The following is a 23,128-nucleotide window of genomic DNA, read 5'->3' as shown; positions in this document are numbered from 1 at the left end:
GACTTCAGTTTAGTGTTTGGTTCCCTTCAGTACAGGTCACCTGTGCTGTAAAATCTACTGCCAACTTGGTGCTAGCTAGGGTCATCGCGGGAGAGGGACTTGAACTGAGAACATGCCACCATCAGTTCGCCTCGTAAGCAAGTCTGCGGGGGCATTTTCTGGATTAATGGTTAATGTAGCACCAGCCATACCTGGGCACAAGTGGTTCTGGGTTATATAAGAACGCAGTCTGAGTAAGTAATGGGGAAGAAGGCAGTAAACAGCATTCTTCTTGGCCTCGGCTTCAGGTTCCTGCTCCCAGGTTCCTGCTTTGAGTTCCTGCCCTGGCTGCCTTTAGTGAAGGACTCTGAGCTGACTGAAGCTGGTTTTGGTCAAGGTGTTTTAGCAGGGCAGTAAAAACCTAAGACATTAGCTCATGGTGGCTGTTTAAACTATTGAAAGGGAGGAGGGTGGGGGTGGGGCACGTTACCGGCAGTTTTATCATCCCCTGCTTGCCTTCCAGCTACCTGACACTTGCCACCTGCCTTCCTTCCCACCCCAACCACCTGTCTCACTTCCCTCACTCAACCTTTGTTCTCACCATTCTTGGCTGAGGAAAACCATCTCTCTCTCAAAGTCTGATTCAGTTCTTCTAGGACAACCCCCCCCCCCAGTCCTGCTTCCTGGGGTCTGAATGGCCTCTCTCCACGTCTAGAACCCTTGTTTTCATTACATAGGGACAATTCAGCTGCACCAGGGCACACACAGATGGGTCTGTGCTTCCTCTTGGGGTTTATACTCCTATTTCCTTTCAAGAGCCATCTGTAAGGTAAGAGTGGCACTTGGTACCTCTGGGGACCAGCATGGAGCATCCTTCATGGACAAAGGCCAGCTAAGCTGTCATGGGCAGTGGGCAGATTAGCTGTGTGGACCCTGAAAACAATGAGGATCTTAGATTTTTTTTTTTTCAGAGAAGCAAAACTCCTGACTTCCATGTAAACTCTAACTTTAAAAATGTGAGTGCCTGGAAGCTGAGAGATGGTTAAGAGCACTAGCTGCTCTTGTAGAGGACCCAGGTTCAATTCCCAGCACCCATATGTGACTCAAAACCCTTTGCAATTTTAGTTGGGGAGGTAGGGATCTAACACCCTATTCTGGCCTCCGTGGGCACTACCTGACGGTACAGATACATAAAGCCAAAATACTTGAATGCATAAAATAAACATTTTTTAAGATTAATTTATTTACTTATTTATTATACGTAAGTACACTATAGCTGTCTTCAGACACACCAGAAGAGGGCATCAGATCTCATTACAGATGGTTGTGAGCCACCATGTGGTTGCTGGGATTTGAACTCAGGACCTCTGGAAGTGCTCTTAACCGCTGAGCCACCTGTCCATTCCAAAATAAACATTTTTTTCTTCTTTTTTTTTTCTTTTCTTTTTTTCAGAGCTGGGGACCGAACCCAGGGCCTTGTGCTTGCTAGGCAAGTGCTCTACCACTGAGCTAAATCCCCAACCCCAAAATAAACATTTTTTTAAAAGGAAAAAAATGATTTTAAAAATATGTACATCAAAAACCTCTAAAAGCCAAACCAATCAGTGGGCAGGGTTCATCCCCAGACCCCTATCTAGAGACACACAGGAAAGTTAAAACGGGTGGGCGGATGGTCCCTGACTGGCATGAAGGTGTAAGGCTGTGCAGGTTTGCACTAAGGCTTCACCCAAGATGTAGTTCTGGGTCTTGCTAGATGGTGAGGCCTTGGGTGTGCTTTCAGCTCTTGCTCCTGTACCTACTTCCCAAGATGCAAATGGCAGAGACCGGAGTAAAACATCATGAAGATGACGTGGACCACGGGTGGGCAGCCAGTTCTTTGAAATCTAAAGGCCTTAACATCCACAGTGTCCTCTCACCCCTCTAGTCTGAGAGATGGTTTGGTCACCCTCCCTGGAGCCCTGTCCTGTGTCTTCTGGCATTGGGATGTTGACGTGTGTATGTGGTGGTGGAGTTCCTTTCTCTACTCCAGGTTGAGGAAAGGAGGCCAGGGAGTGGGGCCCAGGACGAGAGGAGACTTCACAAGTCTGATTCTAAGCCTTAAAAAGATTACACAGGACCTAAGGGTGTGTGTCCCTCCTGTGAGGCCTGATATAGTACTCTCTACTCCCAAACCCCTCCTGCCTCCCAGAACCTCAACAGGTAGCTTGGGCACGGGGCTGAGGAGCAGAGAGGCACATTCCTAGGTTTACCTGTGGGCCCCATTCGTTCCTTTTACCCTGTTGTCCCATTGCATGGATAAGGGCAGAGCTTAGAAAATAAACGCTTGTGGTTATTTACTGAGGGGCAGGGAGCAGTTATTTAGCACAGGGTTGGGGAAGGAGTAGAGGGGCTTGCTGGTCTAGTCACTATTGGAGCCAGTGCGAGCCCAGCGCAAGGTGAAGTGGTTCAGGTAGCGCATAGTTGAACGGATGCCTTCCATAGTGTGCCTCTCCACAGATTCCAGCAGGTGTGTGACAGAGCGCAGGACTGAGCTAGTTCCAGCCATCACCCCAGATGAGAAAGCTGACCTGGCACTGCGAAAGAGGCTGGCGACAGTGCGCAGTCGGGGACCCTCGTCTTGTAGCCTGTCAGCTGGAGAGCTGCGGCCTGAGGCCAGAATGCCCATAGCCACACCCATGCGTGTGGCTGTGTCTGACCACACCAGGATGTCTGTGAGGGAGCTGATGGAGCCCTCTCCTCCACACAGTAAGCTGGTCATAGAGCGCATGTAGTCATTCTCCACTTCAGGACCATACAGACTGGGGTCCAGACGGCTCCTTCCTAGGGACACCTGATAGGAATCTGGAGAGGGGGGTGGACTGTCTGCTGGGGAATTTGGAGAAGGTGGGGCCTGAGGGGTCCCTGAGTCCGCAGCTAAATCCTCACTGGTTGACTTCGGAGATCTAACTTTGCTCTCAGGGTTCAAGGCCTTGAAATCTTCAGCCTCCTGATCAGCAGACTTGGTGGGTTCTGGTTCAGGACCAGTGGTATCTGAAGGGGGTGGGTCAGTAGCTCCTGCAGAAGTCTGGACATCTTCAGGTAGGACAGATGGGACGTCAGCATTTGAAGCTATCTCCAGTTGCCCTTCCGAAACAGTTGACTTTCCTGATGTCTTTTCTTGGGTCTGGGAGTCACTTGGGGAAACCGTCCGGCTCCGACTTGTGCGGTTGTTTTCAGCCAGCCTGTCCCACACTGGGTTCTGGAAACCTACAAACATTTGCAGGATACCTGGGTCTTGGGGCAGCAGGGATGTGAGCTCTTCGAGATTCTCCTGGCTAGGATTTGGAGTACCTGGGATCTCTTCTTTGACCCCAGATGTTGATGTAGTCATGGAGGTGGCTGGCTCTGCATCTCGCCCTGTGGAGGTGTCCGTCTGCATGGAGGCCCGATCTTTATTCTGTCCCATAGAAGTGGCAATCTGCATGGAGGCCTGCTCTTCATCTTGCTCTGTGGCGATGATGTTTGCCTCAGAGGCCTGGTCTACATCCTCTTCAGCTCGTGCTTCCACGATGTCTTCTGGTGGGACTTCATCAGGTAGGGGATCCAGTCCTTCAGACGGTCCGGGTAAATCTTCAGAGTTTTCATCAGCTTTGTTGCCCAAGGAGGCCTCAGGAAGACCATGTACAAAATTGCTGTTGGCTTCAGGGTCTTCCAAGGGCTCAGTGGTCATCTATGCCCCCTGCTACTTATGGTGGTTGGGAAGGAGTGGCTTGCCTCTGCTAGGCTCAGTTGTCCAGGTGGTGAGGTCACAGGAGGTTGTGGGCAGCTGATGATGTCACAGGTACTTGTAGAGCAAGTCCACTTGAATGTCCTGAGTCTGCTGAGTGGCTGTCCTGGCGGGCTGAATGCAGGTGATGTTGCATAGCCAGAGCCGTAGGGACACAGGAAATGAAGGATCACCATCTCGGTTTAAGATGAAGATATGGAGGTGGGTGCAGATGCAGCCGCAGGGCTGTGAGAGCTTGTGGGAACTGTGCTTTGGGGCATGATAAAGGAAGGTGATGCTGAGTTTGAATGAGTGGGTTTTTAGTTTATTTTGGGAGTGGGGGATCAGTGTTCTTGTTATATAGTTCAGACTGATCTCCCACTCCGATGATCCTCCTGTCTTAGCCTCTCAAGAACTAGGATAACAGACACTTGATACACCAGGTTATTATCCCTCCCACCACCTCTCTCCTCATTGGTGCTTCAGGACCCCAGTTTAGTCAGTCTTTCTTTGGGAGCCATTTCTCTAGCAATGCAGGGGGATGGGGGGAGGATAGTGGAGGCCAGGGCCTGGGCGGCAAGCATCTAGGCTGGCTATCCTTAGAGCTAGAGTTAACCTTTTGGACACAGGACAATCCACCTCCTCACCTGGGCTGGGAGGACAGAGAGCTGCAAATGGGTGCAGACTTCCGGGTAATCTTAAGAAGGACTAGGGCCCCAGATAAACCCACTGTGCTAAGAAGGTAGCTGTGGATTGGGTTTGGCTGGCTGTAGAGCGCTTGCTGAGTATGCTGTTTCATCCACAGCTAGAGTGTGTGTTTGTGCTCACTCTGGTTGCCAGGTTAGGCGTAGTTGTGGTGGGTAAGAGGAGAAGCAGGCATCTGATGCCCCCAGGGACCCCAGCATCCCTAGGGAGAACTGGGTCTACTTTTATATCTTCTCTCCTGGGGGCAGGGGTGTGGTTCCGCGCCTGCTCTGCTGCTGGGCACGGCCTCTTGGGGAGGCAGAACTCTAGGAGTTTGACTGTGCTTATCCTATGCCACCATCGCCGGGGTGGGTGCCAGGCTGTAGGGAAGCTCCAAGACATTGCTCAGGGGATGGGAAAGCCGGAGCTGGGGGTGGGGGGGTGTCCCTGGACCTGTAATGAGCTGGGGTGGTGGAGTGGTGGTGGTGGTGGTTTCAGGTTTCAGACTCTTGGGCATTCAGGCACCACTGGGAGTCAAGGAAGAGCAGAGAATGGAGTGGGGGGGGGGGGCAAGGGCTAGCCTGGGCCAAGAGAAAGGGGGAGCTCCAGCTTGTCCCATGGAGTGATTGTCCTTAGCTTGGTGGTGGCTGTGACGGGGGTAGAGAATTAAGCTGCGGCTCTGTAGTTGAATGCCTTCTCCATGGCTTCCCACTGTGTCTCTTGATGAAAGAGACAGTCCACGGTTCTAAACGGTTTATTGGCTGTTCATGGTGGAAAATGGATGCATACCGTACGGTACCCTCGTCTCAGGGTGGACCTGAGATTAAACACTTTTTGCTGGGAGGAATGTCTGGGAAGGGAAGCTTATTGGCTAAGCCCTCCAGGCCTCTAGGTGCCTCATTGGCACGGAGAATGCTGCTCTGGGCCTTCATGACCACAGGTCATGTTTTCTTACATGAGGAGTATGGCACATGTTCCAGGCCAGGAATCTGGCAGGGAGTGGGGAGTCGGCTAAGTTTCATGTGTGTGCTCTACCTTACCAAGCCTCCTGGCATAGTGGGGGTTGGTGGGGGTGGGTGGTGGTGGGTGGTGGTGGTGGAGGGAGTGGAGGAGATGGGGAGGGTGGGAGGTTAGGGGGTGGGAGGTGGGGGGTGGGGGGTGGGGGGCATTCAGCAAGTTCTTCAAGATCACAGGAGCAATCCCTGACTCTGGGATTTGCATTCTGTTTGTCTCTAATCCTCAAGCTTTTCTGTTCTTGTTCCAAGTGGGGCTAATTTAAAGTCGAGGCCAGTGAGACAGCTCAGGGGGGAAGGACACTTACATCTAAGTCTGGTGAGCTGAGTCTGGTCCCCAGGACCAACAGGGTAGGAGAATACTGATTGCTGCATGTTGTGGTCTGACCTCTACACATGTGCCATGGCAAAACACACAAAACACACACACACACACACACACACACACACACACACACACACACACAGAAGGAAATGGAGACAGACAAGAAATGCAATTACACTATTGGACCAGGTGGTGGTGGTGTGTGTCTTTAATCCCAGCACTCCTGAGACAGAGGCAGGTGGCTTTGTGAGTTCAAGGCCAGCCTGGTCTACATAACAAGCTCAAGGACAGCCAAGGCTACATAGTGAGAAATTTTCTTTAAAAACAACAAATAGGGCTAGAGAGATGGCTCAGCGGTTAAGAACACTGGCTGCTCTTCCAGAGGTCCTGAGTTCAAATCCCAGCAACCACATGGTGGCTCACAATGAGATCTGATGCCCTCTTCTGGTACATCCAAAAATAAAGACATAAATCTTCAAAAATATATAATGTTAAAAAAAAAAACCAGACAGTAATCAATGGCCCATGGAGGGATGCTGGCCAGTTTGGTAACTGGCTTACGGTGCCTGCAGATACTACCTGGTGGCAGCCTGGGTCATACCATAAGTAGTTCTGTCAGAAAACAGACTTCCTCCTCTATCTGTCCTGTGCTATGTCCATGCTGCCTCTCCTGGTCCCCAGCTCCTTCTCTGAAGTTACGCCTTAAATCTGGAATGTTCTTCACAGGGATACCTTTTTGAACACTCAGTCCTCAGCTTGTGGGATTGTACTGAAGTCTGTGTAGCCAGGAGGAAGTGGGACTTGACTGGCAGAAATAGGTCCCTGGCACAGGCTCTTGTAGGTTATGCTTACCCTGGGTTCCAGCCATGCCCTCTGCTTCCCGTTTGCTGTAATGTAAACCACTGTCACCATGCCTTCCTGGCCACAATGTCTCTAAAACACCAGTCAGAATAAGCTTGTCTTGAGTCATTTCTGTCGAGTGCCCCATCCTCCAGTTTTCTTCTCTTTACCCTTCCTGGACGTTTGACTCACTGCTCTCCTCCGCTCCTCTACCTAATCCTCTGAGATAGGCTCCATTTCATGGGAATTGAGTGGCACTTTATAAAGAACTCTTCAATGATATTGTGTGCGTGCGTGCGTGCATGCGTGTGTGTGTGTGTGTGTGTGTGTGTGTATGTGAGATGTGTGATGTGTTGCACACAGGGGCGTGCAGCAGTGAGTACACACTTCTTTGTACACACGGGGGCCATAGGAGAATGTGAATCATCCTTTCCTGAGGCAGGGTCTCTCACTGAACCTGGAACTATAGCCACAAGGCTCCGGGAGCCTTCTTGCCTTTTCCCCACCGTACCAGGGTCACACTGTGCATGGGCAACTGTGTCTGCTTTTTACTTGGGTGCGGGAGATTCAAACTTAGGTCCTCATTCTTGTACAGCAAGCACTGATACCCACTGAGCCACCTCCCCAGTCGTATGCCTGTTTTTTTATTTTATTTTATTTTTTTTAAATTCTTTTTTTTTTCCGGGGCTGGGGATCGAACCCAGGGCCTTGCGCCTGCTAGGCAAGCGCTCTACCGCTGAGCTAAATCCCCAACCCTGTATGCCTGGTTTTATGTGGTGTGTTTTATGACCACCAAACCTAGGGCTACTAGCAAGTAAACTACATCCCCTGACTCTCTCTATATATATAGAATATAGAATATATATATGAAAGAAAAGACTGGGGAGGGGAGTGTAAGTACTTGAGAGAAAGAAAGAAGGAAAGTGGGCTGGAGAGATGGCTCAGCGGTTAAGAGCACCCGACTACTCTTCCAGAGGTCCTGAGTTCAATTCCCAGCAACCACATGGTGGCTCACAACCATCTGTAAAGAGATCCGATGCCCTCTTCTGGTGTATCTGAAGACAGCTACAGTGTACTTATATATAATAAATGAATAAATCTTTAAAAAAAAAGAAAGAAAGAAAGAAGGAGAGAAAGAGAGAGGCTGGAGGGGATGTCTTAGCAGTTAAGATGCTGTTTTTCCAGCGCACTGGAGTTTGGTTCCCAGCACCCACATAGAGCAGATCATAGCTACCTGTAACTTCATCTCCACGAGAGGAGATCTGGTACTTTCTTCTGCAAAAGAACACTTGCACATACATGGCCCATGTGTTCAGGAACACATGCACATATTCACGGATTTAAAAAAAAAAAACTTAAAAAAAAAAAAGTGAAGCCAGGCACGCTAACACACACTCGTAATCCCAGTACGTGGAAGGTAATGGCAGGAAGATTAGGGGTCCCGGGTCATTCTTGACTATGTTTGAAGTTTGAGGAAAAACCTGAGATCCTGCTCCATCTCAGCAAGCCAAGGAGCTAGCTGCCTCAGGAAGATTGCGGCAAACTGGGGGCTAGCCTGGGCTGTACAGCTTACTGTGTCCAATAAAAAAGCAGACTTCAAGCCTACGCCTTAACGCCTGCAAGATCTGCCCACGTCAGCGGGGGCCCAGTTATTCGTGGGGGTCGAGGGGGACCCATACCTGCGGGAGAACAGGCGAGAAAGAGGAGCGAGACCAAGCAGTGTCCCTGTCAAGGTCAGTCCGGTCCCCAACAAGGATCCATCTTATAAACCCACCGCAGACCTGTAGCTATGTTAGAGCAGGTGGGCACATCTGTGTGAGCATGGTTAGCACACACCTACACCCATAGCATCATGCTATGCTCTCCCACTCTGTACCACTCCTCTGGCTGTTAACTCCTGATGTGGCCCTAGGAGCCTGGTGCCTTTCCATATTTTCCACCTTAACTCCTGGCTCTTTCTCAGGCTCTGTGGTCCCTGCCAGCATGTTCCCCACGGTTTTACTCAGCTAGGGGGAGGCCAGTGCACAAGCCTCCCACGTGGCTACTCTTGAGGCCACCTTGGGGATACCTGATATAGTCCCTGGAAGCTTGAGTTATGGGGCCGGCTCTCCCTGGGGCCAGACTCTCTGAATATTGGTGCTCTGAGGAACAAACACTTGCCCTAAGTCTTCCCAGAAGACCTCCTTCTTGAATGTTTGAGAAACCAAGGCAATGGAGAAAACAGGGCCACAAGAGCAGATGGTGTGGGAATTCCACTTAGAAGACACGCCGAATTTGTTTGGAAGAAACAGTCTAATGAGCCCCGTGGGTGGGGGCTGGGACCCCAAAGGCATTCTTGACTTACTGAGCCTACCTTCTTAGGAAGGGTTGGCTGAGCTAGGAGGGCAGGGCTGGGTTAGAGCAGGGGTTGAGAGAACCCTCTTATTTATTGTGTAGGCCCCACTTCCCAGGAAACGAAGGAGGCCTGGGCTGCCACCCACCGAGGAGAGGCTGGAAAAGGCTCTGGGAGTGTAACCCTGCCTGGTTTGGAGAGAACCAGAATCCTTCTAAGGGAGATATTTAAGTTGTTTGTGTCTAGATCTCCAAGGTAAAAGCCCTTAATGGGCGTGGCCCGTATCAGGCTTGCCAAAGGCCTTTGTGTGAATACTGGGAGAATGGAGGTTTCCTGCGGAGAGCAAAGGTTACCCTTGGGGCCACTGAGAAAGGGACAGTGAGGACAGCGCACAGCAGTACCAGGTGAATTGCTTGGCATCAGGAAAACATTGGCTTTGCCTAGCACTGCAGATGGACTCCGGAGGGAGACACAAGGAGAGGCCAAGGCCACACAGAAGTTTACAGGCAACTGACTTGGGGAGAGAAATAGTTTCCAGTGTTAAAGCTGGCAGAGGGGGTTGGGGATTTAGCTCAGTGGTAGAGCGCTTACCTAGGAAGCGCAAGGCCCTGGGTTCGGTCCCCAGCTCCGAAAAAAAAGAACCAAAAAAAAAAAAAAAAAAAAAAAAAAGCTGGCAGAGAAATCCAAGGTGGGAAGTAGACCTAAGCCAAAAGTGCTCCAAACCAGTGGTTCTCGGCCTTCTGAACGCTGAGACCCTTTAATACATTTCCTCAGGTTGGGGTGACCCCAACCATAAAATTATTTTCGATGCTACTTTGTAAATGTCATTTTGCTACTGTTATGAATCATAATGTAAATATCTGATATGCAGGATATCTGATATTTGACCCCCATGAAAAGGTCATTTGACCCCCCCTCCAAGGGGTTACAACCCACAGGTTGAGAATTGCTGCAATTTAAACATCTTAAGACAAATCACAAACTATGAAAAATAACATTTCATATTTCTGCCACACGGGACTTTTAACTAAATTATATAAATTCCCACTCATAGTCTGGTATAATGGTCCAGGCCTGTAATTCTTGCAGTCAGTGGGTGAGTGAGGCAGGAAGATCAGGCATTTAAGGTCATTATCCCATACCCCACACACAAGAAGTTCAAGTCCAGCCTGGGCTACCTAGTAAAATCCAGTCTCATACCAAACACCTCCCCAGTGCTGGGATGGCAGTTAGGAGCCTCCACCAGTGAGAAGCCAGTGTTCCAGGCTTATTCGGTCACAGTACAGGATCTGTCTTTGGGGCTTTTGTTTCAAAACTTCCATAATTCATTTGCCCTTTTAACAAGGCATACATCTTATTTAAATCACCAGGACACATTTGCAAGTCAAAACAAATTCCTTCTTAAATATCCCAGAAACTCAGGTCCTGGATGCAAATAAATCCCAAGTGCTAGCCTGAAGGGCCACAGAGGACTGTGAAGGCACATCTCCCACCCGATCTCTACAACAAAGGCTGCTTCAGCTTCCCCCTGCCCCGCCCCCATTACCCAGCTCTGAGGTCAGCTTTGTCTGTCCCCATCTCGAGGGACATGGATGGGCCACTCCTCAGGGTGGCCAGGCAGCAGCTGTGAGTCACTGTGTGGAGTCATCTGAGGGTCCAGGGAGCTGGGTTGTTCTAACCTCATCCTATGGCCTGGCTATGTGCTGGCTTAAGGGACCAGAATACTGGGCCAGTACTGAGATGCTATGGTGGAAGTTGTGATGAATCTATAGTGTCCCTCCTGCTATCTTCTCTGTCGCCCTAATGGTCCTTAAGGGCCACCAATGGGACAGGACAGAATCTCAGAGATGAGGCTCATTCGGTAAAGACACTTGCTGCTAGGCCTGGTGATCCTGGAATCCCCAGGACCCACAGGGTAGAGGAGAGAATTGACTCCCAAAAGTTGTTCTCTGACCTACATATATGTCCTTTCCACACAAAATAAACTAATACATGCAGTTTTCTTTAAAATGGGAGGGAGTTGGAGAGATGACTCATGTGCACAAGAGAACTTGTTGCTTTTTGCAGAGGACCTGGATTTGGTTCCCAGGGCTTACGCTTGGCTTACGAGCATTTATAACTCTAGTTAAGGGGATCGGAAGCATTCTTCGGAATTAGCAAGCACTAGACACATACATGGTGCACATATATACATTCGGTCGAAACACTCATGCTCACACATAAAGCTACATAAATATATCTTTTAAAAAAACTGGGGGCTGGAGAAATGGCTCAGGGGGCTGGAGGGATGGCTCAGCGGTTAAGAGCACTGACTGTTCTCCCAGAGGACCTGAGTTCAATTCCCAGCAACCACATGGTGGCTCACAACCATCTGTAATGAGATCTGATGCCCTCTTCTGGTGTGTCTGAAAACAGCTACAGTGTACTCATGTACATAAAATAAATAAATCTTTAAAAAAAAAATTCGGGGTTGGGGATTTAGCTCAGTGGTAGAGCGCTTGCCTAGCAAGCGCAAGGCCCCGGGTTCGGTCCCCAGCTCTGAAAAAAAGAAGCAAAAAAAAAAAAAAAAAATTTCAACGAGGGGCTGGAGAAATGGCTCAGCGGTTAAGAGCACTGACTGCTCTTCCAGACGTCATGAGTTCAATTCCTAGCAACCACATGGTGGCTCACAACCATCTGTAATGATATCTGGTGCCCTCTTCTGGTCTGCAGTCACATATGCAGGCAGAATGCTGTGCATAAAATAAATAAATCTTTAAAAAAAAAAATTCAATGAGGAGCTGGAGCAGTAGCTCAGTGGCAGAATACTTTCCCACCACATACTGTGCCCAGTCTTTCTCTCACGCACGTGTGCATGCAGGTACACACACACACACACACACACACACACACACACACACACACACTTGTATGCATGTGCCCAAATAAGTTTGTGCCAGTTAAAAACAATCCACTCATTATCTTGTCACAACACAGCTCAATGGACCAAATGTATATATATTTGTAGAAGTGCACAGGTCCTCCCAGGATCAGGATGTTGGCAAGAGGGATGGGGCCCTTGGGGCTCTTCTCCCTGTCCCAGAGGTCTGTTAGTAATCTATGTAGAACAACAGACCCTGGAGCATCAGCCAAGCCTGGTGCCCTGATCTACTAGGAATAGAGTCCCCTCCATCTGGCATTCAAGGGCCACCTCCCTGCAAACATTTCTAGTCTTCCTCTTCCTGTCATTGACCCTGGACATCTTTTTTTTTTTTTTTCCGGAGCTGGGGACCGAACCCAGGGCCTTGCGCTTCCTAGGCAAGCGCTCTACCACTAAATCCCCAACCCCAACCCTGGACATCTTGTTTCTTCCCAGAGCCTGGGAGTCCCAGGTCAGGGAACTGTTGGGTTGGGCTTGCAGGTCAACCTTCTCACTGTGTCCTCATGTGGTGTCTGCTGTCTTTGTGCTGGTCCCTCTTCATTCCCTCTCTCCTCTTCTCCCTCCATTCTCCCTCATCCTTCCTCCCTTCTCCCTCCTCCCCATCTCCCTTCCCTCTACTTTCTTGGTTCTGATATTCTGAGACAAGATTTCCTGTAGCCCAGGCTGGCCTCAAATTCCTGATCCTTCTGGCTCAGCCTCCTGAGTGCTGGGATTATTCAGATGTGACAGCACGGCCAGCTTCAGATAACCTCTCTGAACGATTCACCCCTATTGGATTTACTTTAGTTACCCCTTAAAGGACCTGCCACTAATTAAAATGATGCTGAGGATTATTTTAGGGGGACTCGGTTCCAGCCATATCACCTCACTTTGTGTTCCCAGACACATCTTAGAAAAATACATTTACTTTTCTTGAACTTCACCCCAGGCTCCTAGAGGTCAGTGAACTATCCATTGGCAAGGGTCTGTCGTTGACCCTGTCTGTACAAGGATTTGCTCGGCCAGAAGAGGAGAGATTGTGTGGTAGACACTTTTCTGAAGTCCCTTGTGTCAAAGAAAAAGACTGCTTTCCCCATTTCCGGGATGAGCACATAGCCACGAAGTCCCTAGGTCAGGAGGACAAGCAGGACAGAGACCGTGGTGCTCTGAAGCATTGGTGCCCCCAGGTCTTGGCTGTTTTTGCTCCTCTTTGGGCCCAGTTACCCAAAGAAGTCTGAACCGCCTGATGGTGACATAGATGCGGCCCAGTTTGTCCCATCACCCAGGCCACGAGTAGATACCTGTGAATACTGGGACCTGAACCAACTCGCCCCACCCAGCTTACTTCAGCCTTGTGTGGGAGCAGGTGAAGCCCGAAGGAGATTTCAGTCAAGCCCAACGCAAATACAAACTCAGGGATGGGGCTCGGGTGTGGCTCCCTGGCACAGTGATTGCCTAGAATACCCAAGCCCCTGGGCTCCTTAGCACAGCTTTTATCAACAGCCACAAACTATCACAAGCAGAAGATCTCCATCCAGACCTGACACAGCTCAGTCAGCCGAGAAGAGAGACTCAGGTGATGGCTGGCCCAGATCGGACTGGCCTGTGGGCATGTCTGCAGAGGATTGTCCATTGCTAGAGCAGGGCCAACTCTGAGTGGCCCGGTTCCCTGGGCAGGTGGTCCTGAGGTGTATGAAAGAGACAGCCTAGCATAGGTCTTTGAGCTAGCAACAGAGTTCCTCCGTGATTTCTTTTTAGAGACAAGGTCTCACTGTGTAGCCTTGGCTGGCCTGGTATTTGTTGCGTAGTCCAGGCTACCCTCAAACTCACAGAGATCTACCTGCTTCTGCCTCTCTGCTGGGATTAAATATGTGTGTTACCATGTCCAGCTCCCCCAACTTCCTGTTTGTTTCATCCTGGCTTCCTTCAGCAGTGGACATAACCTGTAAGAGAGAATACACCCTTTCCTCCCCAGACTGTTTTGCTCAGTGTTCTATCCCAGCAGGAAATGAAACTGTTCTCAGACACGAAATCCAAGATTGTTTGAGGCCTGACATGATGTCACAATAAGAAATTCCAGGCCTGACCTCACGTGAGGGGCCACAGTTAAAATAAGCTTTCTAAAAGTATTGTGTGTAAAAGATAGAACCATACATGAATTTCATTTTTAGCTTGGGTCCCACCCCAAATATGTTATGCATATGCAAATGTTGAACAAAACAAAACAGAATAAAAAAATCTAAAGTGACAGTGTGGCAGCTCCCATAAGGTTTGTGTTAACCTTTCACTCTTAAAAAAAAAAAAAAATTTAAAAACAAAACAACCAAAGCCAAGTTTGTGGCGTACACCTTTAGTCCCAGCATTTTGGAGGCAGAAGCAGGTGAATTTCTGAATTCAGAGCCAGCATGATCTACAAAGTGAGTTCCAGACAGAGAAACCCTGTCTCAAATTCCCCACTCTCAAATAAAAAAGAAAAAATTACATTGGACGAATGCTACCATCTTCTGAGTCTAGTTGAGCCGGCTCTGGTGGGGAGGTGGGATAAGGTCTAACTGCAGCTGCTGCAGCTCTCTGCTGCCCCCTACTGCTGGTTCTGTGGCATTTCAGGAGAGCTCAATATTGCCGTCTGCGGGTGGTCGATCCCACAGGATTGTCTGAGCCCAAGGTCCCCAGTGCAGGATGAGCTTTTTTCTCTGTACCTCGTTCACCCTGAACCCAAAGCACAGTCACTGCACAGAGTGTCCCGTGCCAATAGAACACAGGTTATTAGTAACCCCAGTGGCTCGGAAAAGTTTGAGTTTGGGGTCCCATCAACATCATATTAGAATCATTGAAGATCAGCTGGATGTGGTAGTGCACCCCTGCTATCCCTGCATTTGGCACAGGAAGGCAGGAAGACTGGGAATTCAAAGCTAGCTTTGGCTACATAGTGAGTTCTAGGCCAGCCTGGCCTTTGTAAGACAGCCTTTTAAAAATACAGAAACCATGTTGGAGAGATGGCTCAGTGGTTGGTTAAGAGTGCATTTTGCTCTTGCAGAGGCCTGGAGTTTGGTTTACAGGCCTCACAACCAACTGTAAAGAAGGCCAAGGGATCCAACACCCTCTTCTGAAGGCACCTGGATGGACTCATATATGTTCACACATATATAAACGTCCACATGTTTATTTTTTTTAACTTTTTCTTTTTTCTTTTTTTTTTTTAGATTTATTTATTTATTATATATAAGTACACTGTAGCTGTCTTCAGATATACCAGAAGAGGGCATCGGATCTCTTTACAGATGGTTGTGAGCCACCATGTGGTTGCTGGGAATTGAACTCATGACCTCTGGAAGAGCAGTCGGGTGCTCTTAACCGCTGAGCCATCTCTCCAGCCCAACTTTTTCTTTTTTTTTGGTACTTTTTTTCGGAGCTGGGGACCGAACCCAGGGCCTTGTGCTTCCTAGGCAAGCGCTCTACCACTGAGCTAAATCCCCAACCCCTTTTTAACTTTTTTTTAAAGATTTATTTATTACATATAAGTACACTGTTGCTGTCTTCAGACACACCAGAAGAGGGCTTCGGATCCCATTACAGATGGTTGTGAGCCACCATGTGGTTGCTGGGATTTGAACTCAGGTCCTCTGGAAGAGCAGTCAGTGCTCTTAACCACGGAGCCATCTCTCCAGCCCCGCTCACACGTTTCTTAATTATTTATTTCCTGGACATAGTGGTGCACACCATTAATCCCAGAATTTGAGTGGCAGAGGCAAGTAGGATTTCTAATTTTGGGGTCAGCCTGCTTGAATACTGGGTTTTAGGCAAGCCAGGAATACATGATGAGGCTTTGTCTCAAGAATTTTTTTCCCCTCAAATCTTTAAGCTTAATCTTTAAGACTGCCTCAAGAGACACTGATTCTCCACTAGAGATGAAAACTGGAAAGCAGTTTATGGCCGAGAAGACCACTTGCCAGCAGGGGGCAGACTCGAGCTTGGGGAAAACACTAGCAAGGCCTGTACCAGGTGTTTTCAGCATAGTCCTCCACTGAGTCAGCATCACCTGGGAGGTTGTTGGAGATGCAGGCTCCCAGATCCCACTCCAGCCTCACTGACCAATCATCGAGCAGCACTGATGAACCTCAAGACTGACCCCTGGCACTCTGCATTAGAGGCAGGAAGGCACTTGAGGCCCATGTCCCCAACACTCCAGTAACTACTGGGGTTTGGGGGCAGCCTCTCTGCCTATTGGCCATGGCCAGAATCTAGTGGGGGATGTTACCCTTTGTCCCTTCCAGCATCACCACCACCAGTCTACAGGTGTCATCTGTGGGCTGTTAGCATTCTGTCACAGCAGGTGGAGCCAACCCCAGGCTGCAGTTGACCTGTGAGCTCAGCTGAGCCTGTAAAGGAAGAAGAGAGATGAGAATCAGAGGGAGGAAGGTCCTTAAATCAGGGGCTAACACAGTGGAGGCCTTTGTGAAGAAGCCCCAAGTTGGGGAGGTGCAGCAGACGGAAGCCCTTAGGACTTCTCCTAGTAAGGATTAATCTAGGCAAACTGCTCTCCCCATACCCCAACCCCTCAATGGAGCGTCGATGGTCCCTCCCTCCTTTCAGCTCAAGGATGGGGAGCCCTCTCTGCTTCTGGGACGTTTCCTCTAGACTCTGATGTCGGTTGGGTCATCTCGGGGTCTTGATTCCTGGGACTTCCCTGATGAGCCACCTAGGAACCACTATGTTGGAGACCAGGATGTGGTGAAGACACACAGGACTCAGCTTGCAGATAAACTCCTCAAAGGTACCGGAAGAGAGAAGAACGCGGGCTGATGGTTGATATCAGTTAGTGTAGATTAAGTCCCTTGATTTGATGACCCATTTAATTTTTTTCTCTTTGTTTAAAGCATTGTTTTTACCTCTATGACCTTTCATGGTCTTCTCCGTTGGTGCCCATATCCCTAACTCAACCTATAGGCAAACCTCTGGGATAGCTATGGATCCCAGCCAAGGAGGCTCTCCTTGCCTCTCTGAGGGAGGGAGAGGATGAGTGTGTTCCTGTTGTCCCAGAAGATCTCCCTAATGCTAACCTAGCCTGGAGTTGTCTGATGTCAGCCCAGAGCCAGTAGCCAATGGGATGCTTTGATTTTCCTTTCCTATTTTATCTATTGGGAAAGTGTATGCACACACGCATATGTGCCAGATCTTGGGGGGTGTTGGGGGGGGGGTCAGAAGACACCTTGCAGGAGTCAGTTCTTTCCTTCTACCAGGTAGATCCCAGGGACCAAACTCATGTGCTCAGGCTGTATGGCAAGCATCTATTCCTGTTGTTTTTTGAGACAGGGTTTCTCTGTGTAGCCCTGGCTGTCCTGGAACTCTTTCTGTAGACCAGCCTGGCCTCAAACTCCCAGATCCGCCTGCCTCTGCCTCCCAAGTGCTGGAATTAAAGGGGATGTGGCTTTAATAACCACCAGGCTATCCTTCTGGTGTTACCCAGGTGGGTAGGGGGTGGTCCTCAGACTCCCTGTCTATCTGTGGGATTCCCAAGGACCGGCTGGCCCCCAAAGCCAGCTGCCCTTGGGACTCTGGGCTCCTGTGATGCTGCACTAGGGGATTAGGACCTCCTCTTTAAGAGCAGGACACAGGAAATGGGTCCTCTGCCCCTGAGTCCCCCATCTGCTTTTCTCTCCTCTCTCTGCCTGACTGGCTCTCCTTCCTGGTTTCTAATAGGGGGATCTCACCCCACTTTAATTACTCACCCTCTCCTCTCCCACTTCTTCAGAGAGCCCTCCAAGTTCTAAGTTTTCAGCTTTTTGGGAACAAACCCAGAGGCTCTTTAGGGAAGAAGAGATCCTGTGCTGGGGTGAGACTGGGGTATGGTGGGGACTGGGATGGCAGATCTGAAATCTCAGGGACAGAATCTGACAGTGATGGGTGCTGGGGATAGGCAAGAGTGGAACCAAGAGAGTCCTATCACCAGAGCTGCAGAGATAAAAACACTGTTCTTTGTGTGGAAATGGACGGAGCATAGGAAGGACTGGGCTGGAGAGACACGCCCAGAGTAAGATTGACCTGGATGAGTAGGGAGTTGGGAAGCCTTTGTGGTACTTCCTTTGGAAAGTGAGGGTGGAGCACTGAGGTGCTGAATAGAAACTACTTGTTTAGGGCGCTGGGACTGACCGGCTGACACAGGGGATCTGCTTTGGGGAGTCCCAGTTCATGCAGATGGCCAGCAAGTGCAGCCTGCAGAGGGAATCTGTCTACTGAGCCTCAGTTGTCCCCAGGAGACGATATCCTCTGGGGTTCAGTGGGCTTGTGGGGTGACTGAGGAAGGTGGGGTGCATGAGAGGATCATTCTGTCTTAACAGAATTTTCTCACAGTTCTGAAAGAAGTCCAAGACCAAGGCATAAGCAGGATAGCCTTCCTTCGAGTTTCTAGCTTGCCTGGTAGCCTGCGGCCTTCTCCTACATCTTCAATGGGTGTCTGTCCTGAGCTTGTGTTAAAGGACTTCACTGTACTAGAATTTCCACTTAATCTGATGACCTCCTTTTGCCTTAGTTATCATTCAAAGATCTTAGCCCCAGTCCTTTCCTAAGTTCTAGGTCGGTTTTTGTTTTTCAAGACAGGGGTTCTCTGTGTAGTCCATGCTGTCCTAGAACTCCCTCTGTAGACCAGGCTGGCCTCTTAGAGATTGGCCTGTCTCTGCCTCCTGAGTGCTGGGATTAAAAGTGAGAGCCACCTGGGTAAAGTTTGAGGTCTTTAGCTTAGAATTTTGGAGACTCAGAAGTTTAACTCACAGCAGGGGACAGATAATCTGTGTGTGACCAGAGGGACAAAGTTATACATATGTAACAGAAAAAGATGGTGTCCCAACAAACCGCTAAATCGTGCATAATAGACCAGAAAATAAGATTATATCTGTGCTGAGGATGCTGATGAGAATAAAATAGTTTTTGAAGACTTCGAGTCTAAACTCCTGGCAGGAAGTGGCTGGGAGACAGGACAGCAGAGACAGTAAATAATGACAGTTTAGTTCGAGGTGAGGAAACAGCTGCTCGTGGGATTTTGTAGCCAGATGTTGGCCATAAGTTCCAATGTTCCACCAGGGAGACGATTCCTATGCAGAGTAACCTCACTGGAGTTGAGCTCGCAAAGGGTCAGAAATGAGAAAAAGCAATGAGAGAAGACTAGAAAGATCGGCTCCCTAAGGGGTAGAATTCATAGAGAACTCTAATGGCTCAGATCAAAGCAGGCATACAAAGCTCTCTTGGAAAACCAAAACCAAAACAAAACAAAACAAAACAACAACAACAAAAAAACCCCCAAAACCAAAAAAAAAAAACCCCAAAACACAAAAACACAAAACAAAACAGCTAAAAAGAGCCAACCAAAACAAACAAACAAACAAACAAACAAACAAACAAATAAACAAAAAACCCAAAAGGCAAAAAACCAAAAAACCCACTCATACGAATAAAAGAAAATAAATCTTTAAAAAGAAAACATAGTAAAGCCATTTATAACACCAAATAGTATGCTAGAATGTACTGTACATTAAGTCCTGTATTAGGCCCTTTTATAGTTTCTAGAAGATTCTACGAAGGATGAGGGTGGTTGATATTTGCATGTTCTGAGTTTTTTTTTTTTTTTTTCTTTTTTTTTCGGAGCTGGGGACCGAACCCAGGGCCTTGCGCTTCCTAGGTAAGCGCTCTACCACTGAGCTAAATCCCCAGCCCCGCTGAGTTTTTTTTTAAAGAAAAATTTTATCATCATTTGGGTGTTTCAGGACAGGGTTTCTCTGAGTAGCCCTGTATAGTGACAATTGAGGGGGGGGAGGGTTGGTTTCTTTAAAAAACCACAAATATGGGGTTGGGGATTTAGCTCAGTGGTAGAGTGCTTGCCTAGGAAGGGCAAGGCCCTGGGATCGGTCCCCAGCTCCGAAAAAAAAAAGAACCAAAAAAAAAAAACCCCACAAATATTACAAGAATATGGTTTTGTTTTAATCCCAAGTGTGGGATATGGGGCAGCTTCAGACTGTCTACAGCGACTGACTGTGACCTGCCTCCTGCTCTAGCTGGGGCGTGATTTTGTCAGCCTCGTTTGAGCAACTTAGAACTCTGGAGACTTTCTAGAGAGTGTATCAGTGCCAGGCCCCAGGAAATAGGGTGGGTTGTTGTGTTGTTGGGGATGGGGGATTGTTAGTTGGTTGTTGTTGGTTGTTAGTTGGTTGTTGTTGGTTGTTGGTTGTTGTTGGTTGTTAGTTGGTTGTTGTTGGTTGTTAGTTGGTTGTTGTTGGTTGTTAGTTGGTTGTTGTTGTTGGTTGTTGGTTGTTGTTGGTTGTTAGTTGGTTGTTGTTGGTTGTTAGTTGGTTGTTGTTGGTTGTTAGTTGGTTGTTGTTGGTTGTTAGTTGGTTGTTGTTGGTTGTTGGTTGTTGTTGGTTGTTGGTTGTTGTTGGTTGTTGGTTGTTGTTGGTTGTTAGTTGGTTGTTGTTGGTTGTTAGTTGGTTGTTGTTGGTTGTTGGTTGTTGTTGGTTGTTGTTGGTTGTTAGTTGGTTGTTGTTGGTTGTTAGTTGCTGTTAGTTGGGTTGTTAAGTAGTCATGCACAAAGAAGAAGCAAGAAGAAGAAATTATATATCCTGGCAGCGAAGATCAAACTTGCCCCCAGGAACCGATGCTCCCAATCAGTAGTCCAATAGTAACACTGCCCCCTTTCTGCCCCTGACTTTTTATTCAGGGACCTCTTTCCTCTCCTCTCTATCCTTTTTCCTTTTGTCTAGTGTTAGGGGGCTGAAAGGATGGGGAAAGGGTGGAGAAGCAGGGAAGAAAGAACCCACAAAGTAGCAAACAACAACTACAGCCTGGCTCTCCTAGAGTTCTTGATACCAGGCTGGTCTTGAACTCAGATCTACCCGCTTCTGCATCCAGAGCGCTCACCACCATTGCTAAGATTTTATTACTTATAATCCCAGCACCCAGGAGGCAGGGGCAGGCAGATCTTTGAGTTCGAGGCCAGCCTGGTCTACAGAGCTAGTTCCAGGACAGCCATGGCTACACAGAGAAACCCTGTCTTGAATAACAAAAACAAAAACAAAAGACTTTAAATTTTTATTTTATGAGTGTGAATTCTTTGCATATGTGAATGTCTGTACACCATGTGTATGCCTGGTACCTGAAAAGGCCCGAAAAGGGTGTCATCTCCTGGAGCTGGAGTTACATTATTATATTATTTAATAACCTTGTTTAGTGAACTATAAAGATATTTCATATTTTTTTATGTCAGGTCCTTGTGCATTGGGAAGAGTGGCTACTTCTGTCTCTCTAGTTGCTATGCTGTGCGTCCCTGTCTTCAGAGGACCAGAGACCCATTCTGGCTATAAGCAGAAGCAACTAGTGCACTTTCCGGGCTCGGCTGTCAATGCCACACTCCCCAGGACTCCAGGAGCCGGTTTGACGATTCGGCATGTAATGGCACTTGCTAATACGGTCCTAGCCACCAATATAAAGGTTTCAGAAGGAAGACACCAAATCTACAAAGTTATCTGATCTCCGTATGCATGCTGAAGTATACGCATGCCCAAACACACCCATCATACACATATACACGCAAAAATAATGATCAATAAAATAAACAAAAAAATATCTGTTTCCCTGCAGAGACCCCAAAACAGGAACTTTATATTATGTGCAGGGCTGGTCTAAAAGCTCTTAGAATCACCAGAGATTCATTGCCCTATCTATACTTTCTTAGAGTTACATACATCCACATGTATGTGCACATGCACTCACATGCATGTAGAAGCACACACGCTCACACACACACACACACACACACACTCAGACACACACATGCGCACGCGCTTTTATTGTAGTGCTGAGGATTGAACCAAAGGGTTCACACCTGGCTCATGTTCTGCCCCTGAGCTGCAGCATCCCCAGCCTTCAGGGCTGTGAGGCCCTCCAACCATCAGAACCATCTTCTGAAAGTAAGTAGCAAAGTACAGGTAAGGATAAAGGATAAAACTCCAGTCAGCTGTCTCTCTCAGACAATTTCCTCAAAAATTCCATGAATTTTCTTGTGGTTTCTTCTGGTTGGGATGTAGAGATTCATCTGGATACAAACAGCAAGCAATAAACCAAGGGGGATCTGTCAGTGAGCAAAGAGGGAGAGGCACCCACTGCTCACTGTCCAAACTTCCTAGGCTAGGACACTGGCACTGTTTTGCTTTGCCTTACAGTTTTAAGAGAATACATAGTTAAAAAACAAAACAAAAAAATGGGGCTCTTGCCACATGCAAATGTATAATTATACATGCATGTATGATGTAAGCCCCTACATACATGAAGGCAAATCACACATAAAGTACTGAATAAATGGATCTAAAAGACAGAGGTTTAAGAAAATGAGTTAGCAGTACAGCAATACCTCAATAAACCTGTAATACTTCCCACTTTCCCATCCCCCACAACAGAAGCTGCTGCTTTCTTCTTGGCCCAGGCCAGCACAGACCTGTCTGTGCCTGTGAGAGCCAGCTTCCTGTCCTACTCAGCTAGGGCAGCTCTACTCTCAACTGTACTCAGCGATAATTTCTTGGCTTCCTGTGGGTTCTGGCAGCAGCTGCCTAGTGACTTTTCCTCTGCTACCCTGGTGTTCTGGAATATTCTTCTGCTTTCAGAGCCCAATTAGATAGCAGTCCACAACGGCCCAGTTCAAATTCACCTTGTCCAGGGATAGGTTCTCTGTAGAGATTCATATAAGGTGCCTACTTCACCCACTCCAGCTGGGGTGTTGGGACAGCTGGGTCCCTAGGCTAGACAAGGCACTGTGTCAGTCTCTAATGGCCACCATAGTTTGGCCCAGGGACTGATGGGTAATGAGTCAAATGGGATTGGTGAGCTTTAGGCTTGATGAGTCATCTATCTATCTATCTATCTATCTATCTATCTATCTATCTATCTATCTATCTCATCATTTATCTATCTACTCATTCACGTGTGTGTATATCTGTGTATATCTATGCACATATGTATGTATGAATATGTATTTGCTGCCCCCTCTAGAAGCCCTGAGCTTGAGGCATAAGGGAATGAGATGGACCCATTCTGCCTGAGGCAGGAGCATGGCCGGGAGGAGCGAGCAGGCCCCGGCTGCAGACTAAGTAGAGCTGGGCTTGTGTGAAGGGCTTCTGGAGAGTTCCCGTCAGCAGTGACAGGATCTGGGCTGATAATGGAGAGCTCGTTTTAGGACTTGCCCTCAGAATCCTGTGAGCCATTGTAATTGTCCACTTTTAATGTTTTGGAAGAGCTTTTCAGGGTCTATTTTGGGTTCTCTTACAGTTTGCAG

At 48.3% G+C, this 23,128-nt stretch overlaps 1 protein-coding gene and 1 long non-coding RNA gene across 2 annotated transcripts; one reads left to right on the top strand and one right to left on the bottom strand.

Moving 5' to 3' along the window:
- Window positions 1-2,297: 2,297 nt before the first annotated feature.
- On the bottom strand, window positions 2,298-3,716 carry Tex44 (testis expressed 44). The gene is given in 1 exon segment (NM_001024364.1): window positions 2,298-3,716. A coding segment is annotated over 1 exon segment (1,311 nt). The 5' UTR covers window positions 3,689-3,716; the 3' UTR covers window positions 2,298-2,377.
- A 97-nt stretch (window positions 3,717-3,813) lies between these two features.
- On the top strand, window positions 3,814-21,306 carry LOC148003826 (uncharacterized). Its single transcript, XR_015629694.1, has 3 exons — window positions 3,814-3,946; window positions 16,411-16,591; window positions 21,068-21,306. It is a non-coding gene; the product is annotated as an uncharacterized LOC148003826 (long non-coding RNA).
- Window positions 21,307-23,128: the final 1,822 nt, after the last annotated feature.

The sequence above is a fragment of the Rattus norvegicus genome, chromosome 9 (genome assembly GCF_021556685.1).
Source record: "Rattus norvegicus strain SHRSP/BbbUtx chromosome 9, alternate assembly SHRSP_T2T, whole genome shotgun sequence".
Taxonomy (NCBI): Eukaryota; Metazoa; Chordata; class Mammalia; order Rodentia; family Muridae; genus Rattus; species Rattus norvegicus.
Note: the sequence above shows the minus strand (reverse complement) of the source record. Positions and strands in the feature narration are given on the sequence as shown.